General features: G+C 32.0%; 1 protein-coding gene across 1 annotated transcript in view; it reads left to right on the forward strand.

Annotated features, from left to right (window-relative positions):
• Nucleotides 1-19,903, forward strand: part of LOC135128167 (uncharacterized) — a 46,785-nt gene that overhangs the window by 800 nt on the left and 26,082 nt on the right. Inside the window, exons 4-5 of the mRNA XM_064055061.1 lie at nt 15-170; nt 223-255. Of these exons, the coding sequence (XP_063911131.1) occupies nt 15-170; nt 223-255 (189 nt within the window). The remainder of the gene's footprint in view (nt 1-14; nt 171-222; nt 256-19,903) is intronic.

Genomic DNA, 19,903 nt, shown 5'->3' on the forward strand with positions numbered 1-19,903 from the left:
GCTTCTTTTTCCAGTCCGAACGTATTTTTTATTCTGCTGCCAACACTCCTTGGTATCTATGGAATACAAAAAATCGCAAACTTCTTCAACTGCTTTTGCAGCAGAGCCAACATAATATGGTGATTTCTAGCTCTGGAATTATCACCATCAATTTCCAGTTTTTTATCAGGGTAATTTGATACGCAATTTTGTTTATTGTGTTTAATGAAAAACAATTTTCAGTTGTATCGGTGTGTTTATTCAGTAATAATTTTCGTAATGAATATTTCTACAACAAATGCGTAACAAAAGCCATGTTGGAAACATAAGAGGTTAAAAGTTGTATACGCTCTTATTACTTGTTAGATCATTGTTTCATGTTTTAAAAAATTGGTCTAAAGAGAATGAGCAAATACATTTAGATCAAAAATTTACCATACTTATGATAACTCTAAGGTTTTGTAGTTCCTAATTAAATCAATAAAATAAATTCACGCATTGATTAGTTTTTTTGAGTAATATAAATCCAAAATTTGAGAACTATTGGGTCAGATAGACGGACAGACGAACAGACAGACGGAAACGGGAGACTTATTTCTTCGTACTCTAGGGGTCATGAAAGTTCAAAAAGTGGTCGCTTTTCTGTATTTGTTTAAGTATTTTGCAAAATTTTAGGATGACGTCATCAAAGTTTTGATACATCTAGATTTGTGGTCACCGATTTGATTCGCGAAGTAGATTGACAAGAACGAAAAATCTGCAGTTTTGTATTGTACGACCTGTGAAACACCAACAAAACACAGAATTTAGCCAAAATCCTCTTCACTGTCAAATTGAAAATTAAAATAGACGATTCAACGGTTTAACAAGGAAGTGTTAGAACTTCTACATAGACCGTATCTTGATTAGTGTATTAAGAGTTGCATTCTCACAACTACCATATAATATGTATTTACAAACTTAATCAAATATCAATTATTTCCAGTTGGTCAAAAAAATTTTGTTAACTGCAGATCCAGTCATTAAAAAATATATTTTCTCTATTAAAGTCTAAAATTTGTTGATTTTACTTCTAATCCAACCAGAGCTGTTCAAAGTACTCAAAAAAAGTACTTGAAGTACCAAGTACAAAGTACTACTTGAAATAGTGTTCAAGTAAAGTACCAAGTACTTACTTTCAGCAAGAGTATTTCAAGTATCAAGTAGTTTTCAGATGTATTTGAAGTACAAGCCAAGTATATTACTTCAAGTACTTACGAGTACTTGAAGTACTGGAGGTATACTTCAAGTACTTACAAATACTTGAAGTACTGAAAATGCTTCAAGTACTTTCTAATTATTTGAAATACTGTAGAACTAAATAACTTTTCCTGTTTTTTTTAAAAAGCTTAATATATTTTAGAACTGAATTTTTTAATACTCAGAATTTAAGTATAGGTACAATAATACATATTTCGCCACATAAAAAATTGCATAAGCGTCAACTTAAATGCAGAATGGTAGCTCACTTATTAATAATACTATGTTATTTATAAACAATATTCTTTTGAAATACTTTTACATCTTTCTGTTGACACAATGACTTCGACAAAATTAACGTCTATTTCTAATTTAAAATTTAAAATAAAATACATGACGGCGTTGTCTATGTATGCTTACTATTAATTTATAAAAACATCGGCGCTGTATGGTATTTTCTCAGGCTTCTGTTGCCTTTTTTTAATATTTTGAATTTTGGTTCACCACCAAAACGTTCTGATTTTTTAATAAAGTTGTGTTAAAAATATATGAATTTTATGAACCGGTTCCGTGTTTAAGTTTGTGGGTAGTTTACAGCACCCTTAATCATTACCCATTGTGAAAGTGCACAGGGCCGGATTTGTGAAACTGAAATTTTTCAGAAAAAAATTTTAGGAGCAGTGCGATACATATACATGCTCGTGACATAAAAATGTTTAAGTCACTATGTTGCATTTTCAAAAAAAACGTATGAATTTTTTAAATAAAAAATAAAATGCCTAAAACGAGAGTACATTTTCAGCGAAAACTCTAACTCTTGAAAAATATCAAGGTGATCAAAGTAATTAGTCGTTTTTTACTTTTGCGGTTACCAAAAATGCTGAGAATTTTCTTGGAATGAATGCCCCATATCCCTGAATATATCTGTCTACCACTTACGTATTTACTATTCTAAAAATTATTAAATTAACCTAAATACTACAGTGACTAAATAGTAAACACTAATCACTACAATGTTTGTCTAACAAAGTATGTAACTTTACACTGACAAATCACAAATAATAGGTTCGTAATGCTGTTCCGTCCATTTATACAAAATTTTGTTCCTCTAATGCCACAATACTTTCAGAATTTTCCTTTACATTTTCGATTGGCTTATTTTTCATTTTTACCTGAAAACCCAAAGAAGATGGCATTAGTAACTGATAACTACAATGACTTCAGGGAATGCCTAACAACGGCTTTTGCGAAAATTCAGGTAAATATGTACTAAATTTATTATTGTTAAAATATTTCGTAGGGGTGTATTTATCTAGGCAATTATACTAACTAATCGCGAATTTCATTAACTTTGTATTTTTTTATAATGTGAATATGTATTTTGTTCCATTTACGGAAGCGGCCACTGACCCTTTTGGGTATCTTTACCTGATATTGTAAATACAGTACTTCTGTAACCGTCCTGTATTTAAACATCGAAAGCGAACGCTGTCTATTATTTCGCACACAACAAAACAAAGGTCCTTCGAGCAATATCAAAGTACAATTCGGTACTCATCAAAACAATACAATCATGGTCGTATCAACTGGATTACAAAAAACATTGGTACTACGAGCCGAGTTTTACAAAACATATTTCATTTTGAACAATATTGGGTTTATGTAATAAGCCATGCAATGTAATACGTAAAGTTGTTATACGGTAATAAATAAAATCTGCACAGGAAAGATAAATGACACTAATTAGTGTGACTTTTAAAATCATTGTTTTTCTGCATTACGTCTTTTTAAATTGTTGGTGTTCAAATAATTCATACAATTTAACAGATTATTTGAAACTCTAATGTGAGAAAATATAAGTTGTAATAACAAACTAAGTTTATATGGCTGAACCATGTATAAACAAAAAAAGAAAATTTGGTAAAAAACGAGTGTCTAACATGATAAAGAAAATTAAACTGCAAAATATTTAACATAAAATTGTGTTTAAATTCTACGAGGAAGAGGCGAATATGAAAGTCTGTACCTGCCATCAGCTATTGCTATTGTAATAAAGGGGATAATCCCCTGCCGAGTTCTCCGCCCTGACCAGGCTTCTGACAAATACACGGCGGGGTTAAGAAACTAATGAAAGAATAAATATCTTTTTGAACGAGTACTGAATCATTTCTCAAATATTTTCAAATCCGACCTTGCACTTTAGCAGGTACGTCAACAAACCCGATTCCCTTTGGGGTACTGAAAAACTACCCGCAAAGTTAAGTTCCAGACCAAAATACAAAAAAGACAAAATTCATATATTCACAACTTTACATCGCTGAAAATTTTACACAGATCTCCGACCCTTCTGCTGTCGTCATCCACTCTCAAATGACATATTTATGACATTAATTTTCTTACCTACCTATCTATCGGCATTATGCAAGTACCTATGAAATGTACGTCATATTGTGGATAAGATATCCACAATCACAGATCAAAATATAACCTCACAGAAAACAAACACGATTTTACTATAAAAATACATCTAATCAAATAATTGAATTAATAACTTCAAGTATTTAACAGACCCTATTTTGAGATGTGAAAACTTCGTAAAATAGAGATTAAAGTATTTGAAATTTCCACTTTCATACTTCAAGTAATTCAAGAGTATTTAAAATACTGAGTGAAGTACTTGGAGTAAAGTACTTGGCAAAATCAAGTACTAAACTCAAGTACATTTTAGAAATACTTCAAGTACCAAGTACCAAGTACCTAAATATAAAAGTACTTCAAGTAAAGTACTTGAAGTACTTAAAGTACTTGAAGTATTACTTCAAGTAAAAGTACTTGAAGTACTGAACAGCTCTGAATCCAACATTAATTCAGTAAAGGGTTACATTTAGCACAGTATAGATATCATGATCTCTATACTGTGCATTTAGACTCAGTTTAGTTCAACCTCAACATCACTGAGAATTATTGGTTGCCTAGAGGTTCAGACTTAATCGTACTATTTCTGATTTAAATTCATGACTTTTTATTTTATCGTGTTAATAATAATAATAATAAATAACGTGGTGTGATGATGATTAAAAACTGTCACTTGTGAAATAACTTCTCCATAATTTTACATTTAATGATGTTTATATAACAAAATTCCTTTATATTTTAGGCCAAACTCGATTAGCGGCTGTTTTTTTGCACTGCAAACTTGAAAAACGACTATACATTTCGACCTGAATTTTGTACGTTTATTTTTTTAGTTCCTTTTAACTTCATCATAATGGCTCTATCCGGTGAATTACGACTTTCAAGTTTTCTTGATGTTTCATGATCCCTAGGGTAAGAAAAAAATAGATTTCCCGTTTCCGCCTGTCTGCCGTAAATTTCTTACAAAATAAAACACCAGCTTTCAAATTCTATCAAAAATAAAACAGACATTTAAAAATTATTTCAAAAAAGAACAATAATATTCTTTCAAAGCTTAAAAAAAACGCGTGATACCCCTAAGATTCTATCAAACTCTTTCCACAACAAATGCCTTTGAAATTCCTTAAAATTATTATCTCAAAAATAAAACACCAAGGTCCCCAGATGCTTTAAATTTCTTACAAAAACAAAACACCGGATACTCCTGAGATTATTTAAACATTAAAAAAAAACATAGGGCGCCCGCGAGTTTCTTTAAAATTCCTTTAAATAAAAAAATATACAGTGCCCCTGGGATTCTTTAAAATTCGTTCAAAAATAAAACATCAATTTTCAAATTCCTTCGAAACTAAAATACGAAGGCTCCGAGATTCATTAAATTTGGGACAAAAACAAAGCACGCCACTGCCTTAAAAATCTTAAAAAAAACACAGGGTGCCCCGCCCCACACAGATATTTTACAATTCTTTGAAAGATAAAGTGTCGCTAAGGTTTTTTAAAATTCTTTCAAAAATAAAGACCCAAAGATCACGAAGGTTCTTTCAAATTCTTCCAAAAATAAAGCAGCGAGACCCTTAGATGCTTAAAATTATTTCATGAACAGAACACCAGTTATTCCAAGATTCTTTCAAAATCTTTATAAAATAAAGCAACAGGTGCTGCCAAGATTGTTTCAAATTCTTCGGAAAATAAAACACCAAGGCCCCCAGATGCTGTAAATTTTTTATAAGAGCAAAATACTAGATGCTAGTGAGATTCTTTAAAAATTTTGAAAAAAACACTCATGTTGCTCCGGAGATTATTTATTAATTAAAACACCAGAGGTCCCAAGGTTCTTCCAAAATTTTCTGAAAATAAAGCAACAAGCTTTAAATAAATAAATAAAATTCATTCATTCAAAAAAAACATCTAGTTCTCCAAAGATTAGTTCAAATTTTTGGAAAAATGAAACAATAGAAGCCTTTCTTTCAATTTCTCAGGCAAATACGCCACCAAAACCTTCAGAATCTTCAAACTTCTGTCAAAAATAAAAATACTAGGACCGCCGAGATTCTTCAAAAATCTTACAAATATTAAACACACGGTACCTCTGAAATTCTGAAAAAAATTCTTTCAAAAACAAAACACGATTGCCTCAGAGATTTTGCATGGTAAATGCTATTTAAATTTTAGAAAATAACATATGTACTCCTGTACTAGTGGTCTATGAATCCGCCCTGAGAGAGAATTGTGTAGTGTAAAGTTCAAAAAACACATGGAGGCGTAATAGTTTTCGCGTAAACTATTATTGTAGTGCCCTGAATTTAAAAGATATAAATTATGTGCTAAAAAAAACAAAAATTTAAAGAATAAAATCCTTCCGTAACGTAGACAAACGCCCGTATATGTTGTAGATGTAAAACGTTTAGAGAATTAGTGAATATAACCCTTTAGGTCGGTAGTGGTTAGGGGTTAGTAACGCAAGCACGGAGAATTCTGAAAGCGCCGTTACTTTCTATTTTTAGTAAAAAGAGAGGGTGGGTGGGCGGGGCTACTACCTGCTAAGATAAGAGTGATTTTGGCAAATGAGATATCTTGCAAGAAAAGAGAGGGTGGGTGGGCGGGGCTAGTACCTGCTTAGATAAGAGTGATTTTAGCGAATCACGTATCCTGTAAGAAATTTAACTAAATTATTGTAAGAGAAGACATTAGAGGCTCCAAAGCAATTTCAAATTCTTTTCAAACAGAAATACCTAGAACTTCAAAATTATCTTCAATTTTTCAAAAAAAAAAGAAAAAAACGGGGTCCAAAAAAAATTCAAAAACAGGTTAGGTCAGAATTTTCCAAAAATAGAACACCCAAGTCCCCCAAAATTGTTTTAAGTAATTTACATGAAAACTCCAATTTCTCTCCTTGCTGTTTTCATGTAAATGTTTATCTACAATACCGAATTTTCAGCCTTAGCGAATCTATCTAGTTGGCTGAGTCCTTTGCGGGGATGAAAATCAGCTTCAGTAATGCGAGTGTTTAAAATTCATAGCGCGTGTGGCCTTTACGAGGAGATGCTCTTCGATCCGCTCTCGCTACGCGTCTTTCGTTCATTTTTAAACTTGAACCAGAGTATTATTTGTTTCTATCGCGGCCACTCAAGAGTCTCTGGAGACCGTTCCTTCGGCTTAGAGTACCCCGAGGTGCTTCCTCCCCGGAGAGGAGGTCCGCTTTCACCTAATTCCTTTGAGCATTTTTCCTTTTCTTTTGTTATTTTTCTTAAAATTTTCATCTTTACTTAGAAGAGAAAAAGAGGAATTCTAATTTCTAAAGAATTTTATTTATTCATTGAAAATTAAGAAGAGATTTTAATTAGTTACTCTCGACTAAATATTAGTTGTCACATCCAAAGTGTGGGTGGAGAATAGTTTAGATTCTTAAGGGTGCCCAGTAGCAAACCGAAAAATGAGCTAAATAGATTTTCATTTTAAGGGCGTAATTTCAACTTTGAAAAAAAGATCGACATTTCAATTGATAGATTATGTCTAAATCTCTGGGGAAGACACAATATTTTTTAAAATAAGTGATTGTTTAGTGTTTAATTAATCGTTCATTCTTCGAAGGAAATTGCGTTTTTAGACGAGGAGAGAGCATTTTTCGCTTCAACTTTTATATCAGTGCAAAGACAACATTGAGCTCTATGGGGAAGACCCGGTCGTTTTTGTTTAAAATTTATATTTATCAAAATATTTGCTTTTTAAAAAAATTGGTCTAAAGAGTTTAGACAGTACTTCCCTCGCTGTCGGAAACTTGACGACTGCATGCCTATTGTGTTTTTTTTCTCATTACATTTTTGTAGTGGGAATTTCAAAAAAAATTGCGATGACGTCATCAAGATTTTTGCAAGGACACGTATATCAGTTGGGATAGATGTAGTGTAATACTAAGAATAAAATTATTATATTCTCAAATTTTCGGGAAAATGAATTGGGTCGTCTGAATATTGATTTGTAATAATCAATAAAATAACGAAACAATTTACTCCGTATACCTACGTATCAGAGGCAACTGAAAATCGTGTATGTATAAACATTCTTAATTTAAGATGACAGGCGTAACAGCACACATGAGAGCCAAACAGAGAAACTGTAAACAAAACGACCGTCGGTTTTATTGCTTCGACTTCCGCTTATTATATAAAACATTGGGTTTTATTTTAATTCTTGACGGTGAAATTCACAATTGGTTGATTATAAACATGTCTATTTCACATTCGCGGAATCAAGTGAACGCATAAAACAAATGCAGGTCTGTAATGTTAAAGTCGATGTAAATAAGCGTGCTACCCTTATGTTTCAACCGAGTTTTTCCTTTAACCAATTTTGTGTCTACCAAATTGGGTTGGTTGGGGTGTAATACTAATAATAAGTGTTGCCTTTAATTTAATCAATAAAATAAATTGACTTCATTAACTTTTTTGAACCACCTCTTAAGAAAATCTAAAAAATATGAATGGAATGATAAATCACAAGTACAAACTCATCATATTTTTTGCATTTTAGATAGGATTTATTCAGCAAAATTTAAGGGTGACGTCATCAATTTTTTTAGGAGGGATGAACAAATACATTTTGAACAAAAATTTACTATGCTCATAATAACTTTAAAATATTCCCAAGATTTCAAAGCATTCGGTTTTGTAATTCCTGATTAAATCGATAAAATAAATTCACGACTTCATTAATTTTTTTGAGTCACCCTGCATATGCAAATCCAAAAATATGAATGGAATGATAAATCACAAGTACAGACTCATCATATTTTGTACATTTTAGATACGATACGTCATCAGTTTTTTGTAGAAGATAACCAAATATATTTTGACTAAAAATTTATTATGCTCTTTATAACCTTAAAACATCTGCAAGATTTCAAAGCATTCGGTTTTGTAGTTCCTGATTAAATCAATAAAATAAATTTACGCATTCATTATTTTTTTTGAGTCACCCTGTATATGCAAATCGAAAAAATTTGAATGGAATGATAAATCACAAGAAGAGACTCACCATATTTTGTACATTTTAGATAGGATTTTTTCAGCTAAATTTTGTGGTGACATCATCAATTTTTTAGGGGGGACGACCAAATACGTTTTGATCAAAAATTTACCATGCTTATGATAATTTTAAAATGTCTTCAAGATTTCGAAGCATTCGGTTTTGTAGTTCCTGAGTAAATCAGTAAAATAAATTTACGCTTTCATTTATTTTCTTGAATCACCCTGTATATGCAAATCCAAAAAATATGAATGGAGTGATAGATCACAAGTACAGACTGATCATATTTTGTACATTTTAGATATGATTTATTCGGCAAATTTTCGAGCTGACGTCATCAAGTTTTTGGAGGGGATAAGCAAATATATTTTGACTAAACATTTATTATGCCCTTTATAACCTTAAAACATCTGCAAGATGTCAGAGCATTCCGTTTTGTAGTTCCTGATTAAATCAATAAAATATATTTACGCATTCATTAATTTTTTTGAGTCACTCTGTATATGCAAATCCAAAAAATATGAATGGAGTGATAAATGACAAGTACAGGCTCATCATATTTTGTACATTTTAGATGTGATTTATTCGGCAAACTTTCGAACTGACGTCATCAAGGTTTTGGAGGGGATAAGCAAATATATTTTGACTAAACATTTATTATGCTCTTTATGACCTTAAAACATCTGCAAGATTTCAGAGCATTCGGTTTTGTAGTTCCTGATTAAATCAATAAAATATATTTACGCATTCATTAATTTTTTTGAGTCACCCTGTATATGCAAATCCAAAAAATATGAATGGAGTGATAGATCACAAGTACAGAGTCATCATATTTTGTACATTTTAGATATGATTTATTCCACAAACTTTTGAGCTGACGTCATCAATTTTTTGGAGGGGATAAGCAAATATTTTTTGACTAAAGATTTATGATGCTCTTTATAGCCTTAAAACATCTGCAACATTTCAAAGCATTCTGGTTAGCAGATTAAAAATTAAATTTCAAAATGTTGTTTTATAATTTTGATTTTTTTTTCCAAAAATCTGGACGTTTCGGGTGAAAAGTCGATTCAGAGTTGTAAACTACATGTGTAGGACTATGTTATTTTATACAATTGAAAACCCATTTACTATGTACAATTTTGAAGTGACGTCATCGCATTAGTGGTGGGGATGATTAGACAAATTTTGGTTAGCGTTTTACCATCTACATGATATTCTTAATATAAGTACAAAATTTCACAACAATCGGTCGAGTACTTTCGGAGATTATCTGTCTAATAAAAATCCGGGACAACAGACGGACAGACGGACGGACAGACAGACGGAAATGGGAGACCTATTTCTTCGTCTTCTAGGGGTCATGAAAGATCGAGAAAACGTAAAAGTAGAGAGTCGGCCGACGGACTCGATTACAATACTTCCTTTGCTTACGCTCGGGAAGTAAAAATACTGACTAATGAAAATAAAGTGAAACTAGGCAACCCTATTTACAAAGTTTTCCGTTTCAATAAATGGCTGAGTTTTACACAGCAGGGAGCCTTGCCGACCGACCCTTTCAGGTAATCAGTCCAGGTACTTTAGGTCATAAAACTCATAAATACTCTTAACTGACCAACATTGTTGAAACTCTTTTACAAGTCGACTTCTTTCATTGCTGACATAATTTGATTTAAAAGTATGCACATTTTTATAATTTTATATATTCTACTAAAATATTTTCTTTGAAAAAATTATTCAAATATTTTTTATTAATCTGTCATTTTATATATTAATCAATACACAAAACTGACAAGATTTAGATTCTATCACTTCACCAACCACTTATTTACCTGAACAATCATATATATTTAAATTTAATTTTTTGATCTCTTTTCCGCACCACCTATGAGGTAGAGTATTATAGGGACGTTTTTTACGTGATATCTCCAGTAAACCTATTCCAATATTACTATTTATTCCTGTGTGTGTTTATACTAGAAGGGCAAAAGATTTATATGAACTACACATGACGCGAATGCAAATAAAAAATTTTAATTGTACAATTTTTTCTTTACAATTTGTCTAATGGGTTGACTTGTTTAATAACGAGAATCTACTCTCTCCGGAAGTAAGGCATATAAATAAAATTTTTCTAGGGCTCTTTCATATTATTTTCCCAAAATTTATCATCTCGTTGAATCAAGCATTATTTAAATTGGACATTTTATATATTTCTACGATAGCGTTTTTGTTTATTAAGCCGTCTGGCGATGCCGCTAAAAATGTACAAACCACATTGTCTTATTGTCAGTTTGGTGTTACTGCAAAATGCTTCAGTTGCCCTTGCTTCATTTTCTATGCAAAGATTTTGGGAGAGTATATGCTGAACTAGATTTACAGGGATGTAAAATGTTTTTCACAGTACAGTAGGATTAGCCGTGTAAGTTGTTCTCTCATTTTGCAAATTTTACCAAAATAACGTTCGGTTAGTCTAAAGGATTTTTCTGCGCACCATTCTGGATTATTCCGTTCGCCAATTGTGTTTTGTTCGATTAAAAAGACATCAACGTTTGAAAGTTTTTTGAGAAATACTTTTTGCGTTGTGACATATCAGGTATTTCAACTGCCTCGTTAGATACATCGTCGCCCGAGAACTTGTATGATCCACAGACCGGAGCGCGCTCAGGCCAATGTCGACTCTATATGCCTCCAGAAATTCTGCGGGAAATAGTTATTATTTAGATGCTTTTGTTTACACACGTCTCACATGTTTCAATAGATTTTGACACTCAACTATTATTTTGTTTAACTAAGAATTAATACTTTCATTGCGTTTGATACTAACGTCCTAAATTAGCAATACTAGTGGAACAGTAATCATGCAATAGATTTTTTTGGGAAAGTAGGGTTATTTTTATGTTTTAGCAGCAATGTGTTCTACTTTCTATTAATTTTTACATATTTTTAGTCACAATTTTGGTAGTTATTTTTTACTTTTATTTTTAGTAATAATAAATAGTCCAAACATGAAAAAATAAAAAAAAATTAAAATTGGAAAATCTAAAATTTAGAAATCGAGAAATTGAACAATCGTATAATTGAAAAATCGAAACATCGAAAAACTGGAAAATCGAAAAATTAAAACAAAATAGAAAATCAGAAATTGAATGAATTCCGAAAATTGAAAAACTGAAATATGCATAGAAGAACTGAAAACTCGAGAAATCGAAAAATCTAGAATTTTAAAAATTGAAAAATTAAAATATCGAAATGTTGAAAAATTGCGAAATCGTATCAGTGAAACATCGGACAATTGAAAAATCGAAAAAAAAAAAATGGAGAAATCGAAAATTTGAAGAATGGAAAAATTGAAAATGTCAAAAATTAAAATACTGAAAAATTAAAACATCACAAGTTGAAAAATCGAAAAACCGAAAAGCCGAAAAATCTCAATAATGTATTTATAAGCCACAAGTTCAGGATTATGCTACTAAAAAATTGATAACGTCATCTCAAAATTTTGCTGAATAACTTCTACCAAAAATGTGCAAAATATGATGAGTTTTTACTTGTAATTTATCATTGCATTCATATTTTTTTAGATTTGCTTATATACCTATGTAGCTCAAAAAAATTAATGAATGAGTCAATTTATTCTATTGATTAAATCAGCCTCGACTCACTCCATTTTCCCAGAAATTTTTGGAATACTGTTATTTTTAGTCTTATCCACATTGATTTACGTGTCCTTGCAAAAGTTGATGATTTCATCACAAAATTGTGTACCTAAAGTAAAAATTTAATTCGAAAATGCTGGATATGTTTCATTGTATTTTAGGTGAAACAACTTTCCACCAATTTTTTTTCTGTTATGTTTGAACATAAACAGTTTATTTTATATATTTTTAAAACATTATAAATGCCACCTCTTGTTTACTGAGTGCCGGTGCGCTCCAGGAAGCAATATTTTCGAAAAAATCGCTGCGAAATGCGAATTTTTGAAAATTTCAAAAATTTCGTTATTTCAACAGTCGATTCTGGAAAAACGGTTGCAGCTATCAAAAAATCGAAGCCGGATTTGAGTTTTAGAGCTAGAAATCTACAAGAAAATGAATTTACTTGAGTTTCGAAAATGTCAAAATTTTTGCAAAATTTGAAGAATGGGGGACCATTAAAAAATTTAAATTTTAAAAAAGTTGTCTAAAAATTACGAACAAATTCAGGGACGTAGATCTCGACACGCTGATTCCAAAACTATAACATGTTGATGGTCAGGAAGCAACATCTTCGAAAAAATCGCTGCGAAATGAGAATTTTTGAAAATTTCAAAAATTTCGATATTTCAACGGTCGATTCTGGAAAAACGGTTGCAGGTATCAAAAAATCGAAGCCGGATTTGAATTCTAGAGCTAGAAATCTACAAGAAAATGTATTTACTTGAGTTTCGAAAATGTCAAAATTTTTGCGAAATTTGGGGGGACCATTAAAAAATTTCAATTTTAAAAAAGTTGTCTGAAAATTACGAAAAAATTCAGGGACGTAGATCTCGACACGCTGATTCCAAAAATATAACATGTTGATGGTCAGGAAGCAATATTTGCAACCGTTTTTCCAGAATCGACCGTTGAAATATCGAAATTTTTAAAATTTTCAAAAATTTGCAAATCGCAGCGATTTTTTCGAAAATATTGCTTCCTGACCATCAACGTGTTATATTTTTGGAATCAGCGTGTCGAGATATACGTCCCTGAATTTTTTCGTAATTTTTAGACAATTTTTTTAAATTTAAATTTTTTAATGGTCCCCCATTCTTCAAATTTCGCAAAAATTTTGACATTTTCCAAATTCAACTAAATATATTTTCTTGTAGATTTCTAGCTCTAGAACTCAAATTCGGCTTCGATTTTTTGATAGCTGCAACCGTTTTTCCAGAATCGACCGTTGAAATAACGAAATTTTTGAAATTTTCAAAAATTCGCATTTCGCAGCGATTTTTTCGAAAATCTTGCTTCCTGACCATCAACATGTTATATTTTTGGAATCAGCGTGTCGAGATCTACGTCCCTGAATTTTTTCGTAATTTTTAGACAACTTTTTTAAAATTGAAATTTTTTAATGGGTTGTATATGGCTAACAATCTATTTTGTTGTTGATTAAATTAATTATGAATTTGACTCCAGCAGTAATTCTTCTATTGAATAATGAATTAATATTAAATCGGTTCAGAAGAAGAAACTGATGCACTCCCCTGTGAGGATATACTCCATCTTCACAATATGACAGAAACTTAAGAAACATACGCTGAACCGACTCAATGCGGTTGATATGGACTTGATAGATCAGTTAATTAATGATTTTCCAATGTGTAAAACTTTGACTGTTCCATAAACAGGTGTAATTTTTGTTTTTTATTGTTTGTAAATTCACACTTCAAGATTTTTAATTGTTCATGGTTCTAATATAATTTTACAACAATTATGGAAAATGTTCACATAAAACGCGTGACAGGAAATTGACTTATTCAGGATTCACTCTCTTTTTGTCGCGATATGTGTAAAGAACTGGATGTTTTTACTCACGTTATTGGATTATCCACTTCATAATTTCTCACTCGAGATGGACAATAGTTCATTCATGGCATTTAAACAAATCTTAAACGTTAATTCATTTTAAGAGGACATCTGTTAAATTGATATCATTTGAACTTGAGTTTTTGTTTTCTTGGCTGCATTCTTGCCTGCGGTTAGAAGCAAGAAGACGCCCTTCGCGCCGCTGTCGCTACGTCGTTAAGTGCCTAGTTTGTCTTTCACTAAAATTTTTTTGTTCGACTGCTCATAAGAATATTTGTTCATCAGATAAAATAATAAAGTGACCAACAATCGACAGACTGCAGATAAATTCACTTCAACATGTTATGTAAACTCATATTAATTCCGTATTGTCTTATCATTTTTATTTCCTTCTAAACCGGAAATATTGAGAGCAATTTTCTAAACTCGAACGTTACGTTTTATTTTTTGTAGTTTCATTGTTGTCCAATTTATTTTTCACACAAAGAGATTGTAAAAAATTGCTTTAACTCGGTACTCGATTTTTTTTGTGAGAGCTAATTGTTATTACATAAAGCCTGTTTACAAATTCTTTTAAAATTCAAATGTACCAATTTCCGACTCTGATTAACCCACATATTTTGTTACAATTTTATTATTAAGTTAACCGTTCTTTTTTGAAAAAGTAATTTGCATGTTTAAAATTCGCAAACACAGTTTTATTCCAAGAAAGTAAACAGGATGCCATCACATTTATCGCGTAAAAATTTTCCCAGCAATAAATTAACATTTCCTTAATGTTAGCAAAAGGATGTTTTTGCTAACGCTTAACGACAATTCTATCACCATCCAAACAAAAAACGCTTTGTTTATCTCTTTTATCGGCGCTTTTATCGTCGACCAATTCTTCTCCATCAAAAAAAAAAAAAAAGAAATTTGCGTGGACGCACTCAAACACAATTTTGACACTAAAACACCGTCTGACGCATGTTTACTTGTCTGGATTTGTTTTTTCACCATAGTTCCAACCTAGTGAAACCCTACTTTGCATATTTTTTAGTATCAAATTATCGATCGTCATAAATAACAAACTCGAATGGCGTCAGCGCGTATTTATTGTAGAAGAAAAGTTCTGACCCGAATTTCTAGCCTCACTCAATTATTGTGAAACGATTTTTCCAAATTTCCTCAAACCATAAACCAGTCGACAAAGAGCGCAACATACGACCGGGAGTCACGCAGATGGAATCATTGTTAGCCGCAAGCGCATCGCAACCTGATACGTTACGTTATGCAAATCGCGCAGCAATAGCATAAATCAGCGGCCCCCAAACTGTGCGGACGTAAATAAAACCATCAAATACGGAATTAAAATTCGTGCCGGAAAAAGTTTGAAAACCGCTGGAGTAGATTTGAAAAACCAGAATAGCCGCACCCTGCAGCTATTTATTAGAACCGTTTAGAACAGGAGAAACGCGAAAGTTTGACGCTCACTTTTCAAAATCAAAATTTTGGATTCGACAAAACGGTGACACTCTGACAAAATTTTCGGAGAAATTTAGCTTCGACAATGCGTTTCTTTGTTGTGGATTGGAGAAGGTCGTTAGATGGGAGATGTGTGGCACACTTCCGCTACAATCACTCAGTTCAATTCACATCTCGGCAAAATTGGACGATTTAATTGTTCTAACTGGTTCACTTTTTTCGTTAATTCGATTTTCACTTTTCAAGCATCCGAGACCTTCCTACAAGGATCTAACTTTCGATGCTCCAAAAAAAATATTATACCGCTCGAACTTTTGATTGTTATGAAATCCATCGCCGTCTATCAGTCACGACTAATTAATCCCGTGATGATTTATTCAGTTTATTCATCTGCTTTCTTCGGAATTTCGAACATTTTGGTTATCATTGGTACAATTCCTCCGTTATTCAAATTCGGACCGGGCTGATCTGCATAATCGCAAAAATCTCATTTCGTTGTTTACACTTTTCACTTTTACTTGATTGCGTTCTAATTAGTTTGGAGTTTTCAAAAATCTACACTCACCTCGATCTGACACATTGTTGCTAATGGAATAATCGCAGTTTCCGAGTTATAATTATACGACAGAGATCTTAGTCGTGATGGATGACGACAACCACCTGTTCGCTGAGTAATTACCCAATCGATTTAAAGCCTAACAATGCGGCGCCAAAATTGCGTAGTAGATGTTGGTAATTGAATGAAATGGTAACTGGGTGTTATTTACCGCATTCCCATCCGCCCAATTACATTGGACAGCTCTCTAGTCAATGCATTTATTAAGTTCTAACATTTTTTCGGTCAAAATTATGTTTGGTGGCAGATTCTATTCCAATTTTAAAAGCTTTTCGTAATAACCGCTCGTACTGTGTCTTAATTAACTTTCTTAATGGGCTGCTGCTGGATAATTGATGCTAGAAATTGCAAATGCAAGAATGAAATTTATTGATATGTGTTTAGAAATGGAAACGTTTCCACGGGGAGTCTAATACGTTACTTAACTGCTGCTGGTTTTTTGTGCAGTTTTGTGTACAAATGCGATAAAGTCAATAGTGATGTTAATTATTCTGTTTCAATTACCCTTTGGTTTGCGAAACTAAGCTGGCAAATGGGTTCGAAGAATTTGTTTATTAACTAAGCAATAGCAGGTGTGTCCGCAAGATTTTAATATATTCACCAAAAATAGTCATTCTTGTTTTTCCAATGATATTTTCAACAAGATGAGGCCATTGCAAAAAACCTAATTGACATTATTTAATCTTTCCAAATATGCCCAGAAAAAGTTCAATTAAAAGATTAACAAAAATACTGGATTTTGGATAACTTGTAGACTTTTTGTTGGCCTCATCTTGTTGAAAATACTCTTTTTCAAACTTATGTTTCAGTTTTAGCTAAAATAAAAATTTAAACACAACAGGAAATTAAAAATAGCAGAAAACAAGGAAAGAGATTAGGGAAAGTATTTGACTTTAGTTTTCCCTCACAAATTTTCCGAAAACTGTTGAAAAGATTTCCAGAATTGCTTCATTTCTAAATTTCATCGAAAATTATTACCATTTTTCCAGAATCCCCAAAATCCAATTTGACAAAATTTGACATACTTAAAAGTCTTGATCCGAGACCGTGGTTTTGCGATTCGATTGAGCTTCTCGAAATCGATTTTCCAGAATATTTTGTACCTTTTTGGAAGCCTTGCCAAAAGTTACATTTTTTGATTAAAATTTTCGATCCGTTTTCCATCAAATTCGAAAAATACTGAAGAAATTTTTTTGTACATTTCGTCCACCAGACGTTATTTTTGGATTAATTTCTTCTAAATTCCTACCAGTTTCCAGAATCGCTCACAAGAAATATGACAATTTTTAGAATATAAAAAAAAAATAATTTCGAATTGAATTTTTTGCTAATTTCATTGATTGACAAAAAAAAAACAAATCAGACTAGTTTGTTGTAAATGATTTGGACCCACCAATGAGTGGAAACAGCTACTTCCCGGACAAGAGCCCCGGTAAAAATGTGACGACGTCACACAAAATTTTGCATAAATTTTTTAAAATTAATAAAATATGAAAAGTTATTATTCAATTTTGTTTTATTCCAAGAGTAAAAAATTAAGACGCATTCAACAATCGCAAGTATATAAATAAGTATGTTATTTTTCACAATTTAAATGACCTTTTACTATGTAAAATTTTGAAGTCTCGAAAATGAAGCCTTTTCCGAAAATCATTCAAGGATAAACGAAAATTAAAATAACGTAAAGAATAATTCCCTGAATTTTTGCCGCGTGCTTCGTAAAAACTCTAAATTTCTATTATTAAATTCTTAAATTCTTACAATTTCAAAAACAGGCAAACAATTCAATAAAACAAAATAATACTCGAATACTAAAAACACAATAAACCTCAAATCCTCAGAACACCATGATCTTGACATTCACAGAACAAGATAATCCTCAAATTTTCAGAACACATTAATCGTCAGAACACCACAATCCTCAAATCCTCAGAAAAACATAAACCTCAATCCTCAGAATACCATAAAACTCAGATCCTCAAACACCATCATACTCAAATCCTCGAAACACCATTATCCTCAAATCCTCAGAATACCATAATTCTCAACCTCACAACAACACAATGCTCAGATCCTCAGAACGACATAATCCTCAAATCCTCAGAACACCATAAAACGCTGATCGTCAGAACGCCATAAAACTCAAATCCTCAAATTCTCAGAACACCATAATCCTCAAATCCTCAGAATACAATAATCCTCAAATTATCAGAACACCATAATCTTTAAATCGTCAGAACAATATAATCCTCAAATCCTTAAAACAGCACAATCAATCCTCAAATCCTCAGAACACCATAATACACAAATAGTGAAAACACCATAATCCTCAAAACACCATAAACCTCAAATCCCTAAAACACAATAATCCTCAAATTCTCAGAACACCATAATCCTCAAATCGTCAGAATACCATAATCCTCTAATCCTCAGAACAACATAATCCTCAAATCCTCAAAACACCATAATCTTCAAATTCTCAGGTCACCATAATCCTCAAATCCTCAAAACACAACAATCCTCAGACATAGAATAATCCTATAATCCTCAGAACACCATAATCCTTAAATCCTCCGAACATCAATATCCTCAAATCTTCAGAACACCAAAATCCTCAAATAATACTCACACAACACTCAGTTCCTCGAACACCATAGAACTCAGATACTAAAAACGGCATAATTCTCAAATCCACAGAATACCATAATTTTCAAATTTTCAGAATACAATGATCCTCAAATCCTCAGAACATCATAATTCTTAAATCTTCAGAACATAATAATCCTCAAATCCGCAAACACCATAACCCTCAAATCCTCAAAACACCATAATCCTCTAATCCTCAGAACATCATCCTCAAATTCTCAGAACACCATAATCCTCAGTCCCTCGAAATACCATAATCCTCCAATCCTCAAAAGACATGATACTCTAATCCTTTAATCTTCAGAACAACATAATCCTTCTATCCTCAAAATATCATAATCGTCGAATCTTCGGAAAACCATAATCCTTTAATCCTCAGAACACCATAATCGTTAAATCCTGAACACACCATTATCCTCAAATTATCAGATCACCATAATCCTCAAATCTTCAGAGTACCATAAATTCATAATACTCAAATCCTCAAAATTCCAAAATTCTCAGCTCATCATAACTCAATATTCCTAAAATTCTCATAATACAGCAATGGTCACATCCTCAGAACATCAAAATCCTCAGATTCTCAAAACACAATTTTTCTCAAATCCTCAGAACACCATATTCGTGAAATCCTCAAAACACCACGATCCTCAAATTATTAGATCACTATAATCTTCAAATCCTCAGACCACCATAATACTCTAATCCTGAAAACACCAAAATTTTCAGATCCTCAGACACCATATTCCTCAAATCCTCAGAACATCGTAAAACTCAGATCCTCAGAACAACATAATCCTCAGATCCGCAGAACACTATATCCTCAAATCCTCAAAATACCACAATCCTCAGATTCTCAGAACAAAATAATCCTCAAATCCTCAGAACCCCATAATTCTCATATTTTCAGGACACCAGACTCAGATCTTCGAACACCATAATATTCAAATCCTCAAAACATAAAAAT

Source organism: Zophobas morio, unplaced genomic scaffold (genome assembly GCF_036711695.1).
Source record: "Zophobas morio isolate AGI-343-1 ecotype UQ-CSIRO unplaced genomic scaffold, CSIRO_AGI_Zmor_V1 ptg000012l, whole genome shotgun sequence".
In the NCBI taxonomy this organism is placed as follows: domain Eukaryota; kingdom Metazoa; phylum Arthropoda; class Insecta; order Coleoptera; family Tenebrionidae; genus Zophobas; species Zophobas morio.